General features: G+C 45.8%; 1 protein-coding gene across 1 annotated transcript; it reads right to left on the reverse strand.

Annotated features, from left to right (window-relative positions):
- Positions 1–2,439: 2,439 nt before the first annotated feature.
- Positions 2,440–19,690, reverse strand: LOC137504359 (epoxide hydrolase 1-like). The gene is made up of 9 exons (XM_068232670.1): positions 19,584–19,690; positions 17,336–17,540; positions 13,066–13,246; positions 12,013–12,240; positions 10,668–10,797; positions 8,978–9,189; positions 8,111–8,219; positions 7,887–8,012; positions 2,440–2,720 (listed from the first exon to the last, which is right to left on the reverse strand). Exons 1-9 carry the CDS (start codon positions 19,673–19,675, stop codon positions 2,513–2,515), a joined length of 1,491 nt encoding a protein of 496 aa, XP_068088771.1. The 5' UTR covers positions 19,676–19,690; the 3' UTR covers positions 2,440–2,512.
- Between the last annotated feature and the right edge of the window lie 6,821 nt (positions 19,691–26,511).

Genomic DNA, 26,511 nt, shown 5'->3' on the forward strand with positions numbered 1-26,511 from the left:
CAATGCCTTTGAGTCATGACTGTGGCTGTAAGACTCCTGCAATGCATTGTGGGACTTGTAGTTCCCTAACAGCTGGAGGGCCAAGTTTGCCCATGTTTGGTCTAGCCTGTAGAGGTTTGTGTGTCCCTCCATGAATATACCTCCTCGACCATCACTGACACACCACCAAACTAGACATGCTGAGTGATGCTACAGGCAGCATAACATTCTCCATGGCTTCCGTAGACCCATTCATGTCTGTCTCATGAACTCAAGGTAAGCCTGATCTCATCTGTGAAGACCACATGGTACCAGTGGCAGACCTGTCAATTCTGGTATTCTTTGTTAAATGTTAAGCTCCACAGTGCAGGCAGAGAACACATGGCCCACTAGAGGATATCAGCCCCTAAGGCCACCCTCACAAGGCCTATTCACAGCCATAGCCTGCTGGATGGCATTTTGTAGGGCTCTGGCAGTGCTCATCCTGTTACTCCCTGCCGAACAGCACAGATACCAGTCCTGATAAAGGGTTAAAGACCTTTTACAGCCATGTCTAGTAGGCATGAGAGAACTTTATGTTCACCAAAATGAACCTAAACCAACCGGTGAGTGGCCATGGACTACAGCAGAGAGGGTTAACTCGCCTCTGTTGCCTCCCATCGTTGTCACGTTCCACTCTGCCCTTCATCCTCCCAACACTTTAGCTCCATACCTGGATGTCAGGAAGATGGAGAGCAGTGATGAAAGGAGACAACAGAGGAGAGTTAACCCCCTCTGCTGTGAGGTTTTCTTAGGTGAATCTAAAGTTCGCTCATCCCTATTGGACAGCTCTCCTATTGTCTTCTTGAATATCCTCCATGCTCTTCAGACTGTGTGTGACTTGGAGGAGTCACAGCAAACCTGGTAATGACAGGTATTGATGTGCCATCCTGGAGGAGTTGGACTACCTGTGCAGCCTCTGTTTGGTCCAGGTATCACCTCCTGCTACCAGTAGTGACACTGACCATAGCCAAATGCAAAACTAGTGAAAAACAGAAAAGATAAGGGGAAAAGAGTCAGTGACCTCCATCTGTTCAACCATTCCGGTTTTGGTCATTGTTCCTCCTCGAGTGCACCTGCTGTTAATTTTATTAACTCCAAAGTAGCTTTATACCGATTAAAAAATAGCACTGTAGTGAAATATTGTAGAATGCAGTAAATTATCCAGGATTCTCAGTTTTATGGTAATTATCTTGGTTTTAGCATCAGAAACACATCCTATATTTATATATTGCTGTATATTGAATGTAGCCCACCCTCTCAGTGAAGTTTAGACACCTGCTAATCACACCCAAAGGACATAAGTCGCCCCACCTTTATTTAAAACTATCAAACCAAATAAAAAGAGCACTGACATATGAGGCCCAGAATATGGGTACTCCGAAATGAGAATGAACGTGTGTGCATCAGATTAAAAGGATAAAAGGTGTCGCCTGTCTCCTCCTTGGAAAATATGTTTTATTTGAATTAATACATTTTAAGTAAAGCAGTCTACACTTTAGTATTGCTGCTTGTTGTTGTTTCTTATGATATACCTTCTATACCAGTGGTCCTCAAACTAAGGCCCACGGACTAAATGTGGCCCCCTGAGGCTTTTTTACCGGCCCCCCACACACAAAATGTATTACTTATATATGCCGTCAGCTACATCTTTAAATATTGGTGGTCCGCATATAGAATAGCAGTGCTGGCATCACCCATCCACATGGAAGCCAGAAAGCAATAATTTGCTGGTTTTCAATAATTCCACCCTTACTTACTGCAGGTTGTCACCTGGGTATGCTTTACTGTCTGGCCCGCAAAGACTTCTACATCATTTTATGTATACTCTGGCCCTCCAGCAGTCTGAAGTATGTTGACCCGGCCCTCGACCCAAAATGTTTGGGGACCCCTGTTCTATACTGATTACCATTGTAGGAGGACATCATATTGTGGAGCTTAGAGAATCCACCTGACCACCTGGGGTACAACAAGCCTTTATACAACCATAAAACGTAGGTTGGATGCGGCTGGCAAGCCTTATTTCTTTGATTGGTGTTGGGATGCACATCCAATTGTGGAGACCGTTGATAGCTTGGCATGGTGAAATTATTTATTTGTATTTGCTCTGATCTGTGCTGACTTATTTACATATCTTTTGAACTTTTGACGCTATTTTTCCTTACCTGCGCTCGCCTACTGATATCCGTAGATTTCCTTTTGTTGCACATACTAGTTTATAGCACATATATAGCTTTTATTGCACATAATCATTACTCCCGCTGTTTTGGGGTAGTTCTATCTCATTCGTGCTTGGTACAAATTTGTAGGATTCTGTATGTGAGGAGGAGTGATATTTGTCATAAAGACCCAAAACCAGAAAGATTTTAGGTAATAAACAAAAAGGAAGCTAAAACGTCTCTACAAAAAGACACTGCAAAGTTTGGTTTTTCTTTTTAGCGTAGTTAGATAAAATTTTATTAGAAAGTAAATGTGGGGTGACAGGTCCTCTTCTCTACTTAGCATTCTTCTCCACTTTGGATACAAAGTTCTGGACGTCTCGGGCGAGCAGCTCTGGCTCCTCCAAGGCAGCGAAGTGCCCTCCACGAGGCATATAGGTGTAGGTGACGATGTTCTTGAATCTCTCCTTCGCCCAGACCCGGGGGACGTGCCTCAACTCACACGGGAAGGCGGCGATCCCAATGGGCACGTACACAGGAGTCCTGAAACACAAGAGAATAAGTGTCACTTTGGGAATTGAAGAAAGGTCCTCTCGGCACTGCTATCACAATTTCGCCATTTATTAATTCATGCACTATGTACAGTGAACAAGTACATTTACATTACCATCTCTAGAAGGCTGTGGGGTGGTGTCTGAGGGGGACAAATGGGCCTGACGACAGTCACAAGCATTCTGCATTAAACCCTTTCACCATCGTTGAGGTTCCCTCCAAAGAAAGGCCCCTACTCTACCTACACCGGACAGCAAGCATGCAAACACTTCATGCTCTTGTACCTGAGATTCACGCTGAGGCCTGTCAGGCTCTATCTGTGAAGGGAAAACATGCAGGGCCAGATTTACCATAAGGCACTGTAGGCATGTGTCTGCAAGTACCTGATTATGAAATGGTGGCCCACTCCCTTTCCCTAGTGCCTCCCTCCCTCCTTCCCAATGCAGAGTTCCGAGCAGAGTGTAAATGAGAGGATACTCACCCAGGTCTTGCCATTCCACTGATGAGATCTCCCTTCAGTTGGGGGCACCACTAGCTACTTTATACTGAGGGTACCTCTGGCTACCTAATGCTAAGGGACACCTGTCGCTACTATGATGGGCAAGAGAAGTAAGGGAGACGTGACAGCGGGGACAGCCAGCACACTTGCAGTGCTGTTCGGTGGGGGTTTGTAGGTTCATGGAAGTCTAGGGTGTCTTTAAACTTCTGTGATGTAAATTCAGGCCTGAACACATGCAGGCACATAACTCAGTCAAAGGGCGCTACAAACTCACACTATTATATAAATGAATTATAAAATGGCACAGAAGCAGGAGAGCTGCAGCCTGCAGCCAGACCACAGTGGCTGCTGAAATATATTGCAGTCAGTTATGAATTCCCAAAATGAAAAGTAAATGCAAATCAGACTTAATTTCAAGCATGAAATATGCAGCCCCGCGCCGCCCATGAGGTGGGGGTGAGGCAGGTTCCTCAGGCGGCGGAAGTGGGGGGGCGGTGCCCACCTGGCGAGGGTGGGGGGTGGTAAGCACCGAGCTGGAGAGGGTAGCAGTAGGCCCAGCGGTGGGGAGGGGGGTTTAACCACTCTGCTCCGGAGGGGGTTTCAGACCGCTCCCACTGTACCGAACAGTAGGCGCATTGCAGGAAGTGATGCGAGCGGTGGAATGCAGTGCTGGGTCAAGGAAGTAGGTGAGTCATTGCTTCCCCCGCTGCCTAATTAAATATTGCGCAAATAGCTGGAGGGGGAGCACGGATGGAGGAGCCCCAGGTGAGGGGGGTGGATCTGACCCCCCTGCCCACCGCTGTACTCGCTGCTTCCCCTTCCTGGCTGCTACCCCTTCCAGGCTACCTATACTGGGGGCAATTATACTATCTATGGGGGGGGGGGGGGAGGCATCCTTACAAGTTTGCCTCAGGCGGCAAAAAGTCGAGAACCGGCCCTGGAAATATGTACTCTCTTTGGAGTACAAACTGCCCAGAAATACTCAGCTTCCTGCATGACAAATCATTGTACAGAGTTGATGTATTGCAAAGGATGCGCATGCCTGCAAGGAGCTCCATTCATTGATCTCAAGCAATTATTCTAGTTTATGTAGCCCTGGTTTTCCTGTGTACAAGAAAAGACCATGATAAGCAAGCTGAGGTAAGCTTTACCTTCAATCCTGGCAATGTCTAGAGCTGAACTGGAGGGACTAAATTATTTCCCATACTAAAATAAAGTGTCCCGTTAATGATACTTCAGCATTATTGACTCAAATTGTCAGGAAGAGTCGGCACAGGCAGCACGGTGGTGTAGTGGTTAGCAGTGTCATTTTGCATCACTGGGTTCCTGGTTCGAATCCCAGCCAGGACATGGAGTATGTTCTCCCTGTGTCTGCGTGGGTTTCCTCCGGGTACTCCGGTTTCCTCCCACATCCCAAAAACATACAGATAATTTAATTGGCTTCCCCCTAAAATTGGCCCTAGACTACAATACATACAATACACGATACATACACTATGACTATGGTAGGGATTGGATTGTGAGCCCCTCTGAGGGACAGTTAAGTGACAAAACAATATACTCTGTACAGCGCTGCGTAATAATAATGTGTCTTTATTTTATCCAAAAACAAACCAGAAAAGTTTTAGCAGTAGTTTGACTTAGTGATGAACAGAAATTACGCCTATGCGTAATTAGGCACCACAATTCCCATTTATACATAGTAATCATGATGTGAAATTTCTGGCGAAAGCATAATTAATTAAGTTAACTATCGTATGTAATTGTAAGCATCTGTAATTAGGCATGAATTTATGTACAATTTCATGCCGACTTTGGCGGTGAATAGCAAAGCGCTCATACATGCTCTATGTAGCAGCCGGCGGTAAAGGCTTCCTCTACTTCCGCTGTGACTACACAGCGCGTCATGTGACTAGTCACATGACACGTCCTGTAGTCACATGACGCGGAAGAAGATGGAAGCCTCTACCGCCGGCTGCTACAGAACATTAGGTATGTATTTTACTCTCCCTCACCCACCCGCCCGGCTGCTGCACCCTCCCTCACGTCGCCACATGCCCCCATCCCCCCTGGAATGGTCCGTTTCTTCACTAGTGTGAAGAAATGTTCCGTTTTCCATTGGCCCAAATTTGCTGCAGCATTTTTTTGTCCAGATCAGTTGCGCTGGGCAGAACGGTACGGAAAATTAGGGCCTGCAGCAATTTTTATATCCGGGGACCAGAACGTACGGAATGTATCCATACCAACGGACGCATGTGATTGGATCCATAGGTTAACATTGGATGCTTTCACATCCGTTCCATTTGTACAGTATACATTGCGGTTACGTTCCGCAAAAAAAACGCTAATGTGAATCGGGCCTTAACATCTTTTGCTAAACTAGACACTGTATTCCACTGTAGGCTATTCTGGCTCCACTATCCACCACAGCTCACATGACTTCGATGCTGCCTCCTTTCATGCTTGAAAGAGGACGCTTAGAGTTACGGGAAGCACACCGTGAAGCACAAGTAAGTTACCGTAACTCACCGTGACCCTGTCCGCTTGCTCAGGTGCTGAAGTTCTGCGTTCTGGTCTTCTGGATAATTTTGGTTTCTGAATTGAATATCCCGAATTAGAACACCAACACTACTTAATTCTGTCCCCCAAAAAAGCTCCTTCTAAAGTCCCAGCTTTTTCAGATCGGATTTCATCGCAATTCAGGGTTTCACAGGGAAATACCAAATCTCATGTTCCAATTTTCATGTTCCAAAGGCATTTTCTATTGAGGTCAATGCAGTCAATAGTTTTGCCGATGCGAAAATTCGCTTCAGAAACAAGAATTTTCAGCAAGCATGGCATGAACACAATGGCTAGGGCAGTGAAAATTGGCTTCTGAAACAAGAATTTTCAGCAGTGACACCAACAAGATGGCCACCAGGGAATCCCAGGTCCCCGGAGGCAGGGCCGCCATCAGAAATTTTGGGGCCTTTCACACCCACCCCCTCCCCGGGCTCACCCACTGGCTGCTGTGCCCGCCCACTTGTCACCCCACGCAAGCGCGAAACCACGCAAAAAATGTTCGTAGCTCTGACACCAAAGAAAGCAGTGCACACAGCATGATGTGGTGAAAAAGTGGACGTGGCCATGGCATGTTGTGGGTGGAGCCAAATATTAGCAAAATACAGTTAGTCCCTGATTAACAAATGAGATAGGGACTGTAGGTCTGTTCTTATCCTGAATAAGTTTTTTGTCCTCTATGCTCCCTGTGCCTCTTTTGTCCCCCTCTGTGCTGTGTCACCTCAGTTTGTGCCTCTTTTGTTTAACTCTGTGTCACCTCATGTCCCCCTATCTCATCTCTGTTCTCCCTGTGCCTCTTTTGTCCCCCCTGTGCTTCTTTTTCCCCCCTGTGTCACCTCGTCCCTCTGCCCTGCCCTAGCCAGGTATAGGTGCCCCCAGTATAGGTATCCAGGCATAGGTGCCCTCAGTATAGGTAGCCAGCTAAAGTTGGTGCCTCAGTATAGGTAGCCTGATATAGTTGCCCCCAGTATAGGTAGCCTGGTATAGGTAGTGCACCAGTATAGGTTAGTCAGGTACAGGTGCCCCCAGTATAGGTAGCGAGCTATAGGTGCCCCAGTATAGGTAGCTAGTTATAGGTGGTGCCAGCCCCAGTTTAGGTAGCTAGGCATAGGTGGCGCCCCAGTACAGGTAGTCTGTAGCCAAGTAACGGTGGTGCCCCACTATAGGTAGCCTGTAGCCAGGTATATGTGGTGCCCCAGTATAGGCAGCCTGTAGCCATGTATAGCTGGTTCCCCAGTATAGGTAGCCTGTAGCCAGGTATAGGTGGTGCCCCAGTAGAGGTAGCCTGTAGCCAGCTATAGGTGGTGCCCCAGGTGGTATAGGAAGTCCGCTTTAGTGGGCTCACTCACTAGCTCCCTGTGCTCCAGCACTGACGTCACTCTTCTCTCCCCACTGCCAATGTCCACATTTGTGGACATAGGTGGCCATTTTCTTGTAGCCCTGCTCTAACTATAGACAGAAAAGAGGCAGGGAAAAGCAGGGAAAGAATAGTGATGTCAGCGCTGAAATGCAGTGTGCTGATGAGTGAGCCACAGGCCTGCAGCCAACACATGTGGCCTGCCAGAAGGCCACGTTACAGTGGTAGTGAAAGAACAAGTGGTTTTCCACATGGATCGGCGGTCCAGGGGACAAGGACAAGGGATGTTCTGCCACTTTAGTGTGGCCTCTGGGTACCAGGAAATTCCGGCGGCCATTTTGTTGACATCACTATGGGCCGAATATTCTTGTTTTAGAAGCCAATCTTCACTTTCCTAGCCATTGTGTTAACGCCGTGTTTGTGAAAAATCTTGTTTCCGAATCCAATTTTCACTGTGTTAGCGCCCTGTTTGCTGAAAATTCGTTTCCAATTTTCACATCGGCAGAACGGAACACTGTACTCGAAACAGGGTAATTTCCATTTACATGATTTTACTCGGAATGACCGAATTCTAATGCGAAAATCGGAACTGTTCCGATTCTGAGAGCTTATCCCGATTCAAGACCTCAAATCTCAAGTTTTTTCACCATTCCTTCACCTCGGTTACCATGGCCAACTACAATAATGGGTTATTGTTATATTGCCTGATTGTCAATTACTGACTGAATTATAGATAAAATACCCATAGGTCTGATTGTTTTGAGGGTCTCCGGAAAGGTTCTCCTTGTAGAACCTCATGGATGAGGAGATTGAGCCGGTTACCCAATAGATCATCACATTCGTGAGAAGGTCATCCATGGAGTACTTCCTGCAACAAATATAAGAAATAGAAATTGGACTTTCTATTTACACAGAGACTAGATGGCAGTTTCAATAGGTAATGTAAACATCGGCTACATTTCTGACCTGTCCAGTCCACCATCCTGAAGTGCTAGATAGTCTGGGTTGGTCCATGTGGAGAACTTCTCCAAGATATAGGCCGCCAGCCCAGCAGGTGAGTCATTCAGAGCAGACCCTGAAGAAAGGAGGGACATTAATGGTACAACGAGGATGGGTGAGGGTCTTATATCAAGCTGTCAACACAATTTGACCCTCAAATGATAGTTTAGATAGTTCTATTTTTATTAGAACTGTAGGAATGAAATAACTATCAATTTAATTAATTAACAACTTATCCCTGAAGGACAGATTGTTGTTTTATTTTGTTGGCTTAGTAGAATTTCACTGGTTTGTGAGGATTTTCTGACTCCTTTTCTTTTACCAAACTAGTTGACAGTAAGTTAACCTAAACCTTGTACAAGTCAATATTTCCAGCCTGGAAAAGGAACCTTTCTTAATCTTTTCTTTGATCCATCTCATCTCTGCCATGGTCTACATGCCTAAATAACATTAAGCTAACAATAAAAAATGGTATCTATCTTCTACAAACAATTTGAACAGGAAAGTAAAAGTTCATGTTGCTCGGCCAACATTTCTTTTAGGATCTGTCTTTTGGGGCAGAAGCGTAACCAAAATATTATACAATTAGTTATATAGAAAAAATGTTGATCTCTCTTTTTTGGGGCGTTAATGAAGTGAGAGTTGGTTTACATATCTTCTACTAATAACATGGAGTGATTGCAAGGATGGTAGAACAAAGAGAGGAATGGAGAATGCACAGAGGTAAGTGGATCCAGCATGAACCTACCTCTGGGCTTATCTTAAGTAGGAGAGCATTAGGTTCTATTGCTTCTTGAGTTTCTGACGCATGGATAATAATATGGAGTTCCTTACCTACAGTGTCTGGTTTGGTAGCCTGTATGTGGAAATACCCCGACTCTCTGAGCCAATTGTACCAACTCTTCTCAAAGTACGGAAAAATACGTTTGACGTCTTCTCTTGTCAGGCCCACCAGCCATGGAAGATGGCGTCCAAGGAGCAGTGAAATGAGCATTCGGGGCCCACCTTTAAGGAAAACAATGTTCAGGTGGAGGCCCCTAACCGAACTGGAAAAGATAATGCTATTAAAGAGCCACGGGTCAACATATTCCAAATGAATTCACAATCTGAGAAAATGCAATGACTAAACAAACATGAAGTATAATCTAGAGGAGCATATTCTCCTGGGGTGAAGGAGACATCTACATCTGGATTGATAAATCTTTTATCCTACAAGCCACACGTAATAGAGGACTTTAATGCCTTCACACGGTGTCCCATATGCAATTATCTCCTAGAAGATATTTTCATAACTTGTCATAAAATGCCTTTTGAGCCACCAGAAAGCAAGAAAATACTCAAAATAAATTTGATAGTACTTTTTTTCCACTAACATTTTGGTTCTCTTTCAATTCTAAAGTGCTGAAAAGGTATTTTAAAGAGAAGACGAGAATTATCTCCTTGTAAGGATCGTCAGTGACGGTCAGCAGTGGAATGCTGAGACCCAAACTGCGCCGACTTCCATGTCTTGGCAAGCCGCTGACATCACTGGAGCGCAGGAGGCTGAGCAGCTTTCAATGGACAGGCGGAGGATGCGTTCTCAGTATGCACTCCGCCGATGTAAACAGTAACCACGTGCATACTGGCGTGTCAGCTTATCAGCTGACACGCTGAACTGTGATTGGGTTGTGTTTAATTCCGTTTGTGTCTGATTGGTTAGTTCTTGTTTTTAAACCTAGTGAGCGCCCCCAGTCTTCGCCCGTGATAGCATTAGCTTTGGCTTGCTGGGTGCGCGCTTACCTGTTTGATTCCTGTTGCCGATTCTTGCCTGTATCCTGACCACGCTAACCTGTTTGATTCCTTTAGCCGATTATTGCCTGTATCCAACCATTTTAACCTAATTGATACCTGTTGAAAACTTCAGCCTGGACTTCTGACTACGCTTATCTATACTGTATTTCCTGTTGCCAACCTTGCTTCTGTACTTGGACTACACTGCTATCTGCCTAGACCGACCTCGGCTTGCCTAGGACTACGCTATCTCTGAAAGTATTATCTGGACTGTCTTGCTACTCTGGAACTTCATCTCTGCAGTCATCTGATTCATTCGTCTGGATAGCCTCATCCACTAGGCCTCAGGTGACTATTACATACATTTATACATATACAACTATTGTGCCCATTGCTTGCCAGCTTGTATTATCAGGTTCTGTTCAGTAGATTACTACCTGTCAAACGGTATGCTACATTTATCTGCAGGGTGTATTGTAGTATAGTATTGTGTCAGGTACGAGTTTGCACAAGTGTTACGGGCTGGGCTCTGGGTAAGTCATATGAGCATACGGTCTGAATTGTAGTCATTGATCAGAGAGACCTGACACTCCTAGGAGATAACTCAGGTGAAAAATTGAATAGCATATGGGCCAGGATGTCTTTTGTGGTGGCATTTTAGGTACCAGATTCTGATTGGTGGAGGCTGTGCTCTAATCCCCCTCCAGCTCCCGGCAAGGCCAGAATTCCAACAATAAATGAATGATATTCTTACTCTGGTTTCATCTGGGACATCATGGTGGTGATGAGGCTTCCCCAGTCTCCTCCTTGCAGATAAAACTCTTTAAACCCCAATCTGAGCATCAGCTTATGGAAGACACGGGCAGCAGCAATGGCATTAAAACCTAAAAAGGGAAAATTAAGCAAATGTACACAAATCATCTTTCTTGTACTGGAACCAAGACAAGATCCAAAATCCAAAACCCAACATTAGATATCAATGATTCTATTTGGTTGCTTTGATTTTAACTTACTGAACATGACTATATTTAAATACAAACCTGTACCGAAACCATGTTATGTATTCTACTTTTGAAAAATGCTCCTCCTTAGACTGTTGTGCTGGTTCCTTGCCACAGCTGAAGCCAAATGATTGATAAAAGAGGTGGGACACTGACCTTTTTAAAGGCAATAAAGATGCCAGTGTCTTTATTCCTTACAACTCTACTAATCTTTTTCATGAAAGTGGACATGAACTCTTGCACAGGACAGAAGGAAAACAGAGGGAAATGCACCCTGTATGTATTTAGAGAGTTTAGCCTGCCCAATTCCTCCTCATTTGTGTCTAATCACAAGTTGTAATTTGTTCTCTCCCCTGTGTCACCTGACTGCCATGGCAAATAATGCAGATAAGGTCATTTGAAAGCACAGGATGTTAACAATATGTCTGCTTCCATGAAAGCAGAAAGTATCAGCTGTAACAAACACATGTTTTTCTTTAAAGGTTATTATGCTGTTGCATATCTTTTAGAGCAAAGAGGAAGTTTTTAGATCAGGTCCGCTTTAACTCTAACATTAATCCTCTTAATCCAGCATAATCCTGACCCACCACAATATCATCATGTTTTTGACTAATATAGGTTTCCTGTGAATTTCACACTTTCTAACCAAACCCTAAAAACTTTTCAAAAACAAACCTCATCTATAATAAATTACTGAGGAATGTTTTCACAGATGCCATTACCCACAATGTTACACAATGTGCACAAAAAATAATATCACACTCTGTTCTTTTGACCTCAACGTAACCTCCAAATGTAGCGCCAGATTCATCTAACCCCGTTGCCACCAAGGTTGTCATATTCACAACTTTAACGTGTGAAACCCAAAACCGCTACCAAAATTCTAAAATTTCATGTTGTAATTTCTCCAAAAATGTTATGTCCTAATATTTTGTAATGATCCTCACAGAACTATATGGTGAGCAGAAAAGAACTGTACTAAAAATTCAGCACCAAATCTTTTGCACTGTCTAAAAAGGCCCCAAAATCTGCTACTTTGTTTTCTGAACTTGGAGGAACAGATAACCATTCCCAACCAGAAATGAGGAGTGAACTCACCCTTCTTATGTGGCGCCTCTGAAAAGCCATATCCTGGAATAGAGGGACAGATGATCTCAAAGACAACATTGGGGTCCAGACCGTGTTTCCCCGGCTCTGTCAGGAGTGGAATAATCCGATAGAATTCATAGAAGGAGCCAGGCCACCCGTGGACCATCAGCAGAGGAATGGCCTTCTGTCCAGCCGGGAGGTTTGGAGGTTTGACATGGATGAAATGGATGTCCAGTCCTGGAGATAACACAGAACACTGCATGAATTATGGAGCTGAAGGACATCAATAATAAAATCCTGGAAGACGTGACTACTATGATGAGAAAACAAAACTAAAAAAATCAACTATGACACACCCAGCGGGAAATCAGGCATTAAACAACAGCATGTGTGAAGCCAATGTAGGTTGGGGGTTGAGGCAGCAACATTTTAGGAAGATTGAAGACCATTGTATTTTCATGAGTTTTCTCATGCAAACCAATTAAACTGTAATAAAAAACATAAGCCACCCAATTATTGTAAAAAATACTTCTCCTAGCTGGTCCTCTGAATTCACAACATTAACAACACCCATACGACCTTGTTCCGTAGTCCACAACAGTTCAGAAGAGATGTCGGCATGGTGTGCCTCCCATAGATGGATGTGCAGTCAATTTGAGTGACTTTGGTCAATTTGGGGTGTTGGACAATGAGATATATTTTTAGGAACTTGCTGGGCAGCTTGGGAACTATACTTTTTATGAAAATGTTATTTGTTCTGATTTGAAAATGAGATACATACAAAGGCCACTGACCCAGGTCCTCTGCATCTCAGCCAAATATAAAAAGGGTGCATCCGCACTGATTCTGTGGTCAGCTTCTGAAGGAAACCAAATGCAGAACATTCCTCAGGAATGGTGAGAACAGATCAACTTCTGTTCCTATTCATGTCTCCAGGAATGTGGCAGCGAGTTGAAAAAAAATGATGCCAGGTCTTTATTACCATTTATGGCTACAGTATTTATGAAGTACACACTCTCACAATAGCAGTACTATGGTAAATTTCTTGTCCAGAGAACTCACCCTCAATCTTGGTCTTGTAGTGGGGGTATTTGTTGATGGCCTTCACCTGTTTTCCCCAATCAAATTTGTCCCTCCAGTATGTGATGATCTTCTCCAGCTCCTCCCCATTTACCCCATAATGGAACTGGCTGTCTTCCAGTGGGGTGACATATCGGACGCGGTCCAGGCGTTCATGGAGGTCCTGGAGGAGCAAAGCACCCAAAAATTACAAAAGGGCAAGGACAAGAAGCCACATTTGATAGTATTTTATGTGACTAGGGTCCGTTAATTCCACCATAGTAAGCTTCTCCAGATTGATTGGTCAACCTGTGTACGCTCCCTAGATCAGGGGTCAATCTGTTCCACCGTATTAAGCCTCCCCAGACTGATTGGTTACCCTGTGTACCCTCCCTAATTCAGGGGTTCATCTGTTCCCCCATATTAGGGTCCTCTACACTGATAAATCCCCCAATCTACTGTACCATCCCCAATCACTAAAACACTATTTTAAATATACAAAACATAAGTAGGGACCATACCTAAAGTTCTTCTAAAACTCTGCTATATTACATACCCCGTGTACCCCACTTAGATTATGAGTCCATCTATTCCACCATATTGGGGTTCTTCAGACTGATTGGTTATCCAATGTGCCCTCCCAAGATTATTGGTCCATCAGTTCCACCATACTAATACTAAGTTTCTCCAGACTGATTGGTTACCCTGTGTACCCTCGCTAGATCAGGGGTTCCTCTGCCCCCCCCATATTAGGGTCCTCTCCACTGATAAATCCCCCAATCTACCATACCCAGATTATTAAAACTCTATTTTAAATATCCAAAACATACCGTAAGTAGGGACCACATCCAAATCTCTTCTAAAAAATCTGCTATATTATATGCATCTAAATATGGAATGAAAGGATGCCACTGTTGGATATTTCTCTTCTTTTATAATAATAAGATAATTTTGATTAAAGAAATACTTTGTATACTCCAAACATTTATTTATGTTTAATTTGTTTTCAATGCTAAACGCTGACCATAACTTATATTTCAGTTTGCGTGGTGGTCTGTGGAACTGACCATAAGGCAGGATGGACACTTATCAGGATTGCATGCGCATTTTCCACCCATCCGAAATCACATGGCATGACTCACACTTAAAATTCGCTTTTGTATGTGGGAAAAAAAACAAACAGCTTTGTGGATAAAATCGCAGTCACAGACCGTGTCAGATGTCTTATTGCCACAAGTTCGGCTGTTGTGTATAATGCGTTTGGCAAAATGCACATTAAAAGCAAAAAAATCATGTGTGGAAAATAGCTGCTATTTTCCATGCTTATAAGTGTCTTTTCTGCCTAATACTTCATGACAAATATTTTCACACTTGTAAACACTTCATATTATACTTAGTAAGTTCAGACCATTAGATGAAGGTTGCTTGCAATTAGTATGTATTTATGTATACAACAACTACAAGATGTTACTATATGTAAAATGGGATGATGATCTTTATGGGACTGTTATTTCCTGTATTCTCTGTGTTCCATTCTGTTCTAAGTAAGCTGAATTTCCTGATGGTTGTGTATGATTTATTCCCTGCACCTATCTGTGTGTAGAGAACAATCTGCTCCATCAGTTAGTGAATGCAGTTAGTGTGTATGTATTTAAGCATGTATGCAGTTAGTGCATGCAGTTACTAAATATGTATGCAGTTAGTGCATGCAGCTAATATGTATGTATATATGCAGTTAGTGCATGCAGTTAATGTGTATGTATCTAAGCATGTATGCAGTTAGTGCATGCAGTTAGTAAGTATGTATGCAGTTAGTGCATGCAGCTAATATGTATGTATATATGCAGTTAGTGAATGCAGTTAGTGTGTATGTATTTAAGCATGTATGCAGTTAGTGCATGCAGTTAGTAAGTATGTATGCAGTTAGTGCATGCAGCTAATATGGATGTATGTATGTACGCAGTTAGTGTATGTAGATGAGGGTGTATTGTGTAGCTGCTGCTATGACATCCAAGAGGAGTTAGAGTTATTAAATGCTTTCTTTGCTTCTGTCTTCACAAAGGAAACAGCACTGTTGCAAATTACAGAGGCAGAAGAGTCTCAATCTTCTAACTGTAATATTAAATATTTAACGCAGGAAGAAGTAAAGGCAAGACTAAATAAATTAAAAATAGACAAGGCACCTGGCCCGGATGGCATGCATTCTCGGGTCCTAAGGGAATTAAGTTCAGTTATAGCTAAGCCCCTTTATCTTATCTTTTGTGACTCTCTTGCAACTGGCGGAGTCCCAGTGGATTGGTGTACAGCCCACGTTTTCCCATTATTTAAGAAGGGCAAAAAATCAGATCCAGGAAATTATAGACCTGTAAGCTTAACATCAGTTGTATGCAAACTATTTGAGGGGTTACTAAGAGATACTATACATGACTTCATAGTAGAAAATAATCTTATTTCTCAGCATCAACATGGGTTTACTAAAGACAGGTCCTGTTTGACTAACATGCTCAGCTTTTATGAGGTAGTGAATGCTAATATGGATATTGGGAATGCTGTAGATGATGTGATATACTTGGACTTTGCAAAGGCCTTCGACACTGTTCCCCACAGAAGTCAGGTGCAAAAGTTGAGGATGCAAGGACTGGGGAAGAGTTTGTGTGCATGGATAGGGAACTGGCTAATGGACAGAAAACAAAGAGTTGTGGTCAATGGATCATACTCAAAATGGGAGACTGTTAGCAGTGGGGTCCCACAGGTGTCTGTACTGGGTCCAGTGCTCTTCAATTTATTTATTAATGACCTAGTAGATGCAGTAGTGAGCAATGTTGCTATTTTTGCAGATGATACAAAATTGTGCAGAATCATCAACTCTCAGGAAGATAGTGTCATATTGCAACAGGATCTGGATAGAATGGCTATATGAGCACATACATGGCAGATGAAGTTCAATGTTGACAAATGTTAAGTCATGCATTTTGGTCGTACCAATGGTCTAGCACCATTCAAAATAAATGGGATACAGTTGGGGACATCAAACTTGGAGAAGGACTTAGGAGTACTCATCGACAACAAGTTAAATAATCGTACTCAATGCCAAGCCGCTGCAGCTAAAGCGAACAAAATTTTAGGATGCGTTAAAAGGGAAATAAAAACTCGAGATGCTAGCATAATATTGCCCCTGTTTAACTCTCTAGTAAGGCCACATCTGGAATATGGAATTCAGTTCTGGGCACTACATTACAAAAAAGATATTGCAGTTTTAGAGCAGGTGCAGAGACGAGCTACAAAATTGTTACGTGGGATGGAAGGTCTCGCTTACCAAGAAAGGTTAGATAAACTGGGTTTATTTAGTCTAGAGAAAAGACGCCTTAGAGGGGATCTAATTAACATGTATAAATACATCAGAGGACAATATAATAGCTTGGCGGATGAGCTTTTTGTCCCTAGGACATGATCTGCGCATGGAGGAAAAACATTTTAGCCATTTATTTAGGAAAGGGTTCTTTACAGTAAGAGTGATTAAGATGTGGAATGCATTGCCACAGGAAGTCGTTATGGCAAACTCTATACCTGCATTTAAAGGGGGCTTAGATGCTTTCCTTGCGTTGAAAGACATCCATGGCTACAATTACTAGGTTATGCCTAATGATGTTGAGCCAGGGATTTTATCTGATTGCCATCTGGAGTCAGGAAGGAATGTTTCCCTTTTGGGGCTAATTGGACCATGCCTTGTGGGTTTTTTTTTCGCCTTCCTCTGGATCAACAGGGGTATGTGGGGGACGGGCTGGAGTTGTACTTTGTACTGGTTGAACTTGATGGACGTATGTCTTTTTTCAACCAAAATAACTATGTAACTATATGTAACTATGTAACTATGAGTGGATAGACTGCAGACCTCCCTGCACTGTATGCACAATTGTAAATGGCTAAGCATCACTCAGCGGTAATTAGCTCCCTCAGAAATCCTGGGGTGAATAAGGATAAAACTTATACCAATCCCACCCCCAATGGGCCCAGCAAGGTCATAAAATATCACAGCTGACCATAAATGTGAGCATCAAAATATAACTGCCTCGTGCTGCACTGCCATTATATTGTCCATTACAACAGAACGCAATAGATTAATAATGCAGTAACCAATCAGATTTCCTCCTCCATCAGCATTACAAGAGAAGCTGTTATCTGATTGGCTGCCTCATTTTACTGTCCTTCCCACATTTGAATCTAATTGATTGAATTGATGATGTCACTTCCTGTACAGAGATGAGTTTGGCACCTGTATTTCCTCTTCGGAGGCCTCCAGCCGGAACTCTCTGATGCTGGTGTCCTCGTTCTGCGCCGGTCTCTCGCCTCGACCCCACCACCCATCCCCCATCTCTATGGTCTTCCTCCGCCGTCCACATAACAGCCAGCACAGCACGGCTCCGCCCACTCCCAGCGGGATCAGCGCCCTGCGGGGCCAGTGCTGGGGGAGGGAGCACCTGGGGGCGGAGAGAGGGAGAAGTCACTGAGGTTATGATTGGTAATATTTACCAGAAATTATTACGGTAGTAAAGATAAACTTTATTTATAAAGCGCTAACATATTACGCAGCAATGTACATTAGATAGGGAGACATTACATCTTTTAACAATGCTAGACAGGGACATGACAGCGTTAAACAGAGGTACACAAAATAGTGATGTAACGATGTAGGAAGATATGTAGCAGAAGCAGTGGCGTAGCTACGGAGCTGTGGGCCCCGATGCAAGTATTACAGCGGGGCCCCCCAAGCACTCTATACATAACAATTGATACGGCGCACCAAAACCTGCCAATGGCAACTACAGTGTAAGACGTGCAAGAAGGGGGCGGGGAACAGCTTGTTAATAATTACCACTATTCAAAGCATCTATAGAAGTGATTATTCTGAACACAGGACCAATTGAGAGCTAATACTGTAGGTGAGGGAGGGCCCCTCTGGCCCAAGGACCCTGATGCGGTCGCTACCTCTGCAACCCCTATTGTTACGCCACTGAGCAGAAGCAGACAAGTCACTGAGTTCATATGGTGGAGGAGAAGAGCACACACAGGGAGGAGGGCCGTACTAAATAGGTTTACAATCTAAGGGGTGTGAGAGAGGGACACGTAAAGGGGGGGGATATGTAAATCCAAGGGAAGTGGTTGGAGCTATGAAGATGGTGATTAAGCAACGGTGAACAAATAGGTCTTTAATGGGAACCTGAGGTGAGACTTGCAGGGCCGGATTTGTACTTCTTACTGCCCAAGGCCCACTATTACCAGCCGCCCCTAACCAAACAGTATCCTACCCCCTCTCTAAACCCCCCCCCCCCCCAAAAAAAAATATATACATCTTTGTGCCGCCGGTGTCCACTATTGCGGTTAGTGCTGAGGTGCCAGGCACGCAATGTAGAGTGAATCAATCACGTCACACAGTGGAACTGGTCAATCAAACAGCGATCTACAGGTTATGAGCATGGTGCAAGCCTCCATGGTTACACTGCTGGCCAATCAATAACCATGAAATGGGGACTGTGATAGGCTGCCTTCTGTACTATTTCCTGGTGCTGCCCCAGATCCTTTCATCCCCTACACCTAGTGCGTGCCTGACCCGGCCTTCTGTATCCGCCCGCATCTGCTGCTATGTCATTGGAACAGGTCGGGCTGTTTGCTAATCACCCACTGTTTGCACATGCTTGGTTAACCAAGTGCAGCTGCCTGTAGCACAGCATAAGCAGATGCTAGCTGGTGCTAATAGTGCAGTTAGCCCGACCCTTTGCCTGGAGCCCACCCCTTGTTTATTTGGTGGCCTATGGCCTATGTGGCCTTGCCAGAAATCCGGCCATGGGTGAGAGGGATATGGAGGCTGCCATACTTATTTCCTTTTGAACAATACCAGTTGTCTGGCTGTCCTGTTGATCTTCTGGCAGCAGTAGTGTCTGAAGCACAACCATGAAATAAGCATGTGGCTAGTCCAGTTAGACCGCCTGATCTGCGTACTTGTTCAGGGTCTATGGCTAAAAGTATAAGAGACAAATGGGCACGGGGAGTCGGGGACTAGCCGGTCAACTTGCAACAGGAAGTAACTATGTCAGCCGCCATTTCCATCTCACCTCAGGTTCACTTTACGACCTGTTTGGATGAGCTGAATGTATAAAGCCAGTTTATAAAAGCTTTCTAAAGCTTTGAAGTAAAAATGATTACTCAGTGTTGTGCAATACAGTTAATCATTTTCTAAAACACAAAACACCGGAGTTTGTTCAATGCCAGACGTTGCTCCGTCATCGCCCCCCCCTCCCGCCTGGGGCATCCAGCCAAAGAGGTCCTGTCATCTGCCCCCACCCCCCCTTAAACAGTGCAGCCCCTTCTGCACATTATTTATCTGCCTGGAGCTGTCATTTCCCCCATGGAGCTGTCACATGCTTCCCCCAGGGCTGATGTAGAAGTGATGTGTATGGGGGTGTGGCAGTTAGTAACAGGTGGGCTTCCTGTACATGGTTACATTGTCTCTCCTCCCCCCTCACCTGCTGCTCTCCAGAACTTCTCTCCACATCTCGCCCGTCTCTTCTGCTCGCCCTCTGCCCTGCAGCACTCTGGGTAATACAGAGACGCCCATCTGTCTCTCCGCCTCTCTCTCTGCAGACAAATCACAGCAGGGCCCAGCATGAAGGGGAGACATGACAGCCAATCGCAAGGCTGGGAAGGACGCACAGGAGCTGATTTATGAAAGCTGGTTACACATAGATATAAAAGAGTTAAAAGTCTTGGGCAGGCGAGGGATCAATCTGCCTTATATGTTTGTCACAAAGGTTTAAATGAATACGTTTTCTAAACGTTCCCATTAACCTCTTGAGGACCGCAGTGCTAAACCCCCCTAGTGACCAGGCCATTTTTAGTAAAATAGGCAACTGCAGCTTTAAGGCTAAGCTGCAGGGCCGCACAACCAAGCACACAAGTGATTCCCCCCCCCCCTTTCTCCCCACCAACAGAGCTATCTGTTGGTGGGGTCTGAGATCGCTCCCCCCATGTTTATTTTTTTTTAAATAAATATTATTGTTACTTTAAAAAAACAAAACAAAAACCTGTTTCTTTAAAAATCTTCCCTCCCTCCCCACAGCCAGCCAATTATGGCGATCGGCTGTCATAGGCTTCTGCCTATGAGAGCCGATCGCTCTCTTGTCCCACAGGGGGACAGCCGTGTGACACGGCTGTCCCCAATACAGCGCTGCTGCTGATCGCAGCGTTGTACATGGAAATAGATGGCGATCACGCCGTCTAACAGTCTCCCCAGCGGCACTAGCCGCTCGGAGACTGAAGGCAGGGCGGAGCTCCGCCCCCCAAGCAGGAGATGCGCGCGCAGCCTGTGCGCGATCTCTTGCAAAACAGAGCCCCAGGACTTTACGCCAAGCGGAGTTAGGCAGCTCTGGGGCTGCCGCCGAGGCTACTCCCACCAGCGTGACGCGGTCGGCAAGAGGTTAACGGTAGTGTTGGGCGAACAGTGTTCGCCACTGTTCGGGTTCTGCAGAACATCACCCTGTTCGGGTGATGTTCGAGTTCGGCCGAACACCTGACGGTGCTCGGCCAAACCGTTCGGCCATATGGCCGAACTAAGAGCGCATGGCCGAACGTTCCCCGAACGTTCGGCTAGCGCTGTGATTGGCCGAACGGGTCACGTGGTTCGGACCCGAACGCGCTCTGATTGGCCGAACTGTCACGTGGTTCGGGTAAATAAATACCCGAACCACGTCATATCTCCGCCATTTGTCTGTGGGTTTAGCTTTGGGTAGGCAGGCAGGGTAGTTCGCGCTCCAGCCACGCTAGCCAGGGTCCCCCCCAGTCATTGTGTGTCGCTGCTGGGAACAGTAGTACACCGCTCGTTCAGCCACACTATATAGCATTCTGTGTACTGTTCTGTGTCTGCTGGGAACAGTAGTACACCGCTCGTTCAGCCACACTATATAGCATTCTGTGTACTGTTCTGTGTCTGCTGGGAACAGTAGTACACCGCTCGTTCAGCCACACTATATAGCATTCTGTGTACTGTTCTGTGTCTGCTGGGAACAGTGGTACACCGCTCGTTCAGCCACACTATATAGCATTCTGTGTACTGTTCTGTGTCTGCTGGGAACAGTAGTACACCGCTCGTTCAGCCACACTATATAGCATTCTGTGTACTGTTCTGTGTCTGCTGGGAACAGTGGTACACCGCTCGTTCAGCCACACTATATAGCATTCTGTGTACTGTTCTGTGTCTGCTGGGAACAGTGGTACACCGCTCGTTCAGCCACACTATATAGCATTCTGTGTACTGTTCTGTGTCTGCTGGGAACAGTAGTACACCGCTCGTTCAGCCACACTATATAGCATTCTGTGTACTGTTCTGTGTCTGCTGGGAACAGTGGTACACCGCTCGTTCAGCCACACTATATAGCATTCTGTGTACTGTTCTGTGTCTGCTGGGAACAGTGGTACACCGCTCGTTCAGCCACACTATATAGCATTCTGTGTACTGTTCTGTGTCTGCTGGGAACAGTAGTACACCGCTCGTTCAGCCAGACTATATACCATTGTTTACTGACACTATATAGCAGACTATATAGCATTGTGTGTACACCGCTCAGCCAGACTATATACCATTGTTTACTGACACTCTGTGTACACCGCTCAGCCAGACTATATACCATTGTTTACTGCCACTCTGATTCTGCTGGGAACAGTAGTACACCGCTCGCTCAGCCAGACTATATACCATTGTTTACTGACACTATATAGCAGACTATATAGCATTGTGTGTACACCGCTCAGCCAGACTATATACCATTGTTTACTGACACTCTGTGTACACCGCTCAGCCAGACTATATACCATTGTTTACTGCCACTCTGATTCTGCTGGGAACAGTAGTACACCGCTCACCCGCCACTGTATAGCATTGTGCTCTGTGTCACTGCTGACAATAGTGGTACACCGCTCACCCACCACTGTATAGCATTTCTGTACTGCCACTGTACTGCTGCCAGTCAGCGTGTACTTTAAGTGAAATGAGGAAGAAATCCGGTGAAAGAGGGAGGGGCAAGGGAAGAGGTGTTTCCCCTGACGGTTCACGTACAGGCCACAGGGGAGCACCCAAGAAAACCCACTCAATACTGCCCATGTTGTCCAGGACAACAACCCTCACAGATCCAAAAGAACAGGACCAGATAATTACTTGGATGACCTCTCAAGCGTCCAGCAGTGGGTTAAGCAGCACCAGCACATCACGCACGAGGTCCGAGTCCTCAGCCAGTTAAAGTCTGGGCTTTCTTTGAAGACTGCACTGAGGATGTTACCATGGCGATTTGCAAGGTGTGCAAGACCCGCCTGAGCAGGGGGAAAAGTATTAACAACCTCTCCACCACCAGCATGAGCCGCCACATTCTATCCAAACATCCCACTCTGTGGGCAAACGCGGCAGGACAGGGTACCACCGTACCACCAGCAACACTGCCTCCCTTGGGTTCACCAGACTCACCACCAGACCCGCCTCAGCAGCAGCAGTAGCCCAGCCATTGCGTGGTTCACAACATTCACAAACATCAGACGATGCTGACACTGTCACTTTCCGGACTAGTGCTCTTGAGGTCTCCCAGTGTTCATCAAACACAACAACCAACAGCCCTTCGGTGTGCAGTGCTACGGTTGAGTTGTCTGTCTCTGAGATGTTTGAGCACAAGAGGAAATTGCCAGCAAATGACCCGCGGGCCGTGGCAGTAACAGCCAGCCAGCATAGCCAAGCTTCTGGCCTGCGAAATGCTGCCATATCGAGTGGTGGAGACAAACAGCTTCAAGGGCATGATGTCAGTGGCCATCCCACGTTACGTGGTTCCCAGCCGCTACCACTTTGCGCGCTCTGCAGTGCCTGAGTTGCATGAGCACGTGGTCAGCTAAATAACCCGAAGCTTGAAGAATGCCGTTGCCTGCAAGGTTCACCTCACCACTGACACCTGGACAAGTGCGTTCGGCCAGGGTCGATACATCTCCCTTACCGCGCACTGGGTGAACCTTGTGGAGCCTGGCAGTGATTCCTCACCTGCTACGGCGCGGGTGTTGCCCACGCCGCAAACAGCTGCACCGCCGTCCCTCCCACTGGATAACAACAGCAGCACCTACCTCTCTGACTCCTTCTCCTCCAACGCATCTCAAAGCTGTACCTCATCCGGAAACGCTAACCCAGCACCAGCAGCAGTAGGATCGTGGAAGCAGTGCAGCACAGCTGTTGGCATGCGTCAGCAAGCGTTGCTGAAGCTGATCTGCCTTGGGGATAAGCAGCACACAGGGGAGGAAATTTGGAGGGGAATAAAGGAACAGACGGATTTGTGGCTGGCACCGCTGGACCTGAAACCGGGCATGAAGCTAGACACCTGGCACGAACTGGCAATGTACGCAATAGAGGTGCTGGCTTGCCCGGCAGCCAGCGTTATGTCGGAACGCTGTTTCAGTGCTGCCGGAGGCATCATCACAGATCGGCGTATCCGCCTCTCCACAGAAAATGCAGACCGTCTGACTCAAATTAAAATGAATCAATCCTGGATTGGAAACGACTACGCAACACTCCTGGACCCCAACCAAGTAACATGACCGATGAACATCTGGGATGGTTTAGCGTTTCCGGTCCCTGTTTATTGAACCTCTCATCTGTATTACATTTATGACTGCATGGCGGCAAAAAGCATTGCTGCTATATCCGCACGCTTTTTGTCCTCATGCAAGGCCTGGGTTGTTGTGTCTCACAAAGCGTGGCCTTCTCCTCCTGCGCCTCCTCCTGTTCCATCACGTGTGCTGCTGCTGCTGCTGCTGCTGCTGGGTTACCGTTGCCGGTCCCTGTTTATGGAACCTCTTATCTTTATTACATTTATGACTACATGGCGGTACAAAGCATGCTATCCGCACGCTTTTTGTCCTCATGCAAGGCCTGGGTTGTTGTGTCTCACAAAGCGTGGCCTTCTCCTCCTGCGCCTCCTCCTGTTCCATCACGTGTGCTGCTGCTGCTGCTGCTGCTGGGTTAGCGTTGCCGCGTGGTCCCTGTTTATTGAACCTCTTATCTTTATTACATTTATGACTACATGGCGGTACAAAGCATGCTCTCCGCACGCTTTTTGTCCTCATGCAAGGCCTGGGTTGTTGTGTCTCACAAAGCGTGGCCTTCTCCTCCTGCGCCTCCTCCTGTTCCATCACGTGTGCTGCTGCTGGGTTAGCGTTGCCGCGTGGTCCCTGTTTATTGAACCACTTATCTTTATTACATTTATGACTGCATGGTGGTACAAAGCATGCTATCCGCACGCTTCTTGTCCTCATGCAAGGCCTGGGTTGTTGTGTCTCAAAGCGTGGCCTTCTCCTCCTGCGCCACCCTCCTCCTGTTCCATCACGTGTGCTGCTGCTGGGTTAGCATTACCGGTCCCTTTTCCTGGAACCTCTTATATGTATTACATTTATGACTGCATGCCGACAAAAAGCATGTTACCTGTGCAAAGAAAACAGACATTTCCCGCATTTAAAAGACAGTTTTCCCTTTGAAACTTTAAAATCGATTTTCTCAAAAACTATAAGCTCTTTTTGCTAAATTTTTTTTTCCTCTTGTACCCACTCCCAAGGTGCACATACCCTGTAAATTTGGGGTATGTAGCATGTAAGGAGGCTTTACAAACCACAAAAGTTCGGGTCCCCATTGACTTCCATTATGTTCGGAGTTCGGGTCGAACACCCGAACATCGCGGACATGTTCGGCCTGTTCGGCCCGAACCCGAACATCTAGATGTTCGCCCAACACTAGTTAACGGTAGAATTTTTCCTTCAGATTCAATCTTTCAACACAATTTTTATAATCAAATTGTATAGAAAACTGCACTGTGTGTGTCATTAATCGATGTGAAATGATTTTTGGTAGATTGGAAAAGATGACCATTCATAAGTTGGATTTTATGATAGAATCAGAATGTAAAACCTTCTTAAATCGTTCTGTTTATGGGAACAATCAATAATTGCCTTCCGTTTAGTTTCGATTGTTCAAATTGCGTCAAAAGAACAAATCTGAAGGAAAAATTGTACCATTAATGGGCACTTTCAAAATGGCCATTATTGATACGATTCTTTGTACAATCGATTCTCACATTCGATCATAATATCAATTGCATTGATCCGTGTTCCGGATCAATTCCATTAATCAAATTGGATAAAAGCTATCCTTCCGTTAGTGGGCCGAACAATCGTTTCTGATCGATCATCCAAAGAATTGTATCGTTAATGGCCACCTTAAGATGGTGTACACATGCAAAGGATCAGTTCATGCAAGAAATGCTTTTGTAGTCTATTTACTACCTTCTTTTTCACGCATGCGCTGTGCACTCAACAGTTATGAAATATCTCATACACACCTTGTTTAATGAACAATTGTCGGCAGATCCGCTCTTCCCGGATGGATTTGAAAGGTTGAGAGATAAATATCTTTCATCTCTATCTTTTTAGGTCTTTTGCATACATTTTTTTTCACAAAGATTATCTGAAGATCTTTCGTTTTCCAAAGACTTATGCTGGGCATACACGGCTCGATGCCCCCTTATCAATCGAGCAGCTGATGGCTCGATTGATAATATCCGACGTGTCCGATCACTGCGGGGATCGATTCCGCACTCGATACCCGAGGCCGGACAATAGCGGCGAATCGAGCGGGAGATAAGAAGCGCCGGCGGGGACGAGCGTGAATCGATCCGGGTGCACGCACGGACGAGCGGGAACGCGGCGGGAGTCGATCCTGTGGCCACTCTGCAGGCTGGATTTGTAGCAGGACCTCCTGTGGCTGCTCTGCAGGTCGGATCTGTAGCAGCACCTCCTGTGGCCGCTCTGCAGGTTGGATCTATAGCAGAACCTCCTGTGGCCGCTCTGCAGGTCGGATTAGTACCAGAACCTCCTGTGGCTGCTCTGCAGGCCAGATCTGTTACAGAACCTCCTGTGGCTGCTCTGCAGGCCAGATCTGTTACAGAACCTCCTGTGGCCGCTCTGCAGGTCGGATCTGTAGCAGGACCTCCTGTGGCCGCTCTGCAGGTAGGTTCTATAGCAGAACCTCCTGTGGCTGCTCTGCAGGTCGGATCTGTACCAGAACCTCCTGTGGCCGCTCTGCAGGTTGGATCTATAGCAGAACCTCCTGTGTCCGATCTGCAGGTCGGATTTGTACCAGAACCTCCTGTGGCTGCTCTGCAGGCCAGATCTGTTACAGAACCTCCTGGGGTCACTCTGCAGGTCGAATCTGTAGCAGAACCTCCTGTGGCCACTCTGCAGATCGTATCTGTTACAGAACCTCCTGTGGCCGATCTGCAGGTCGGATCTGTAGCAGAACCTCCTGTGGCCACTCTGCAGATCGTATCTGTTACAGAACCTCCTGGGGCCATCCTGCAGATCGGATCTATAGCAGAATCTCCT

This window comes from Hyperolius riggenbachi, chromosome 4 (genome assembly GCF_040937935.1).
Source record: "Hyperolius riggenbachi isolate aHypRig1 chromosome 4, aHypRig1.pri, whole genome shotgun sequence".
In the NCBI taxonomy this organism is placed as follows: domain Eukaryota; kingdom Metazoa; phylum Chordata; class Amphibia; order Anura; family Hyperoliidae; genus Hyperolius; species Hyperolius riggenbachi.

Coding starts and splice junctions, on each gene's coding strand:
- LOC137504359 (XM_068232670.1), bottom strand. CDS start 19,675: ATGGGCGTCTCTGTATTACCCAGAGTGCTGCAGGGCAGAGGGCGAGCA. Junction 12,241..13,065: donor CTACAAGACCAAGATTGAGG/GTGAGTTCTCTG, acceptor TGTTATCTCCAG/GACTGGACATCCATTTCATC. Junction 8,220..8,977: donor TACCAAACCAGACACTGTAG/GTAAGGAACTCC, acceptor TCCTTTCTTCAG/GGTCTGCTCTGAATGACTCA.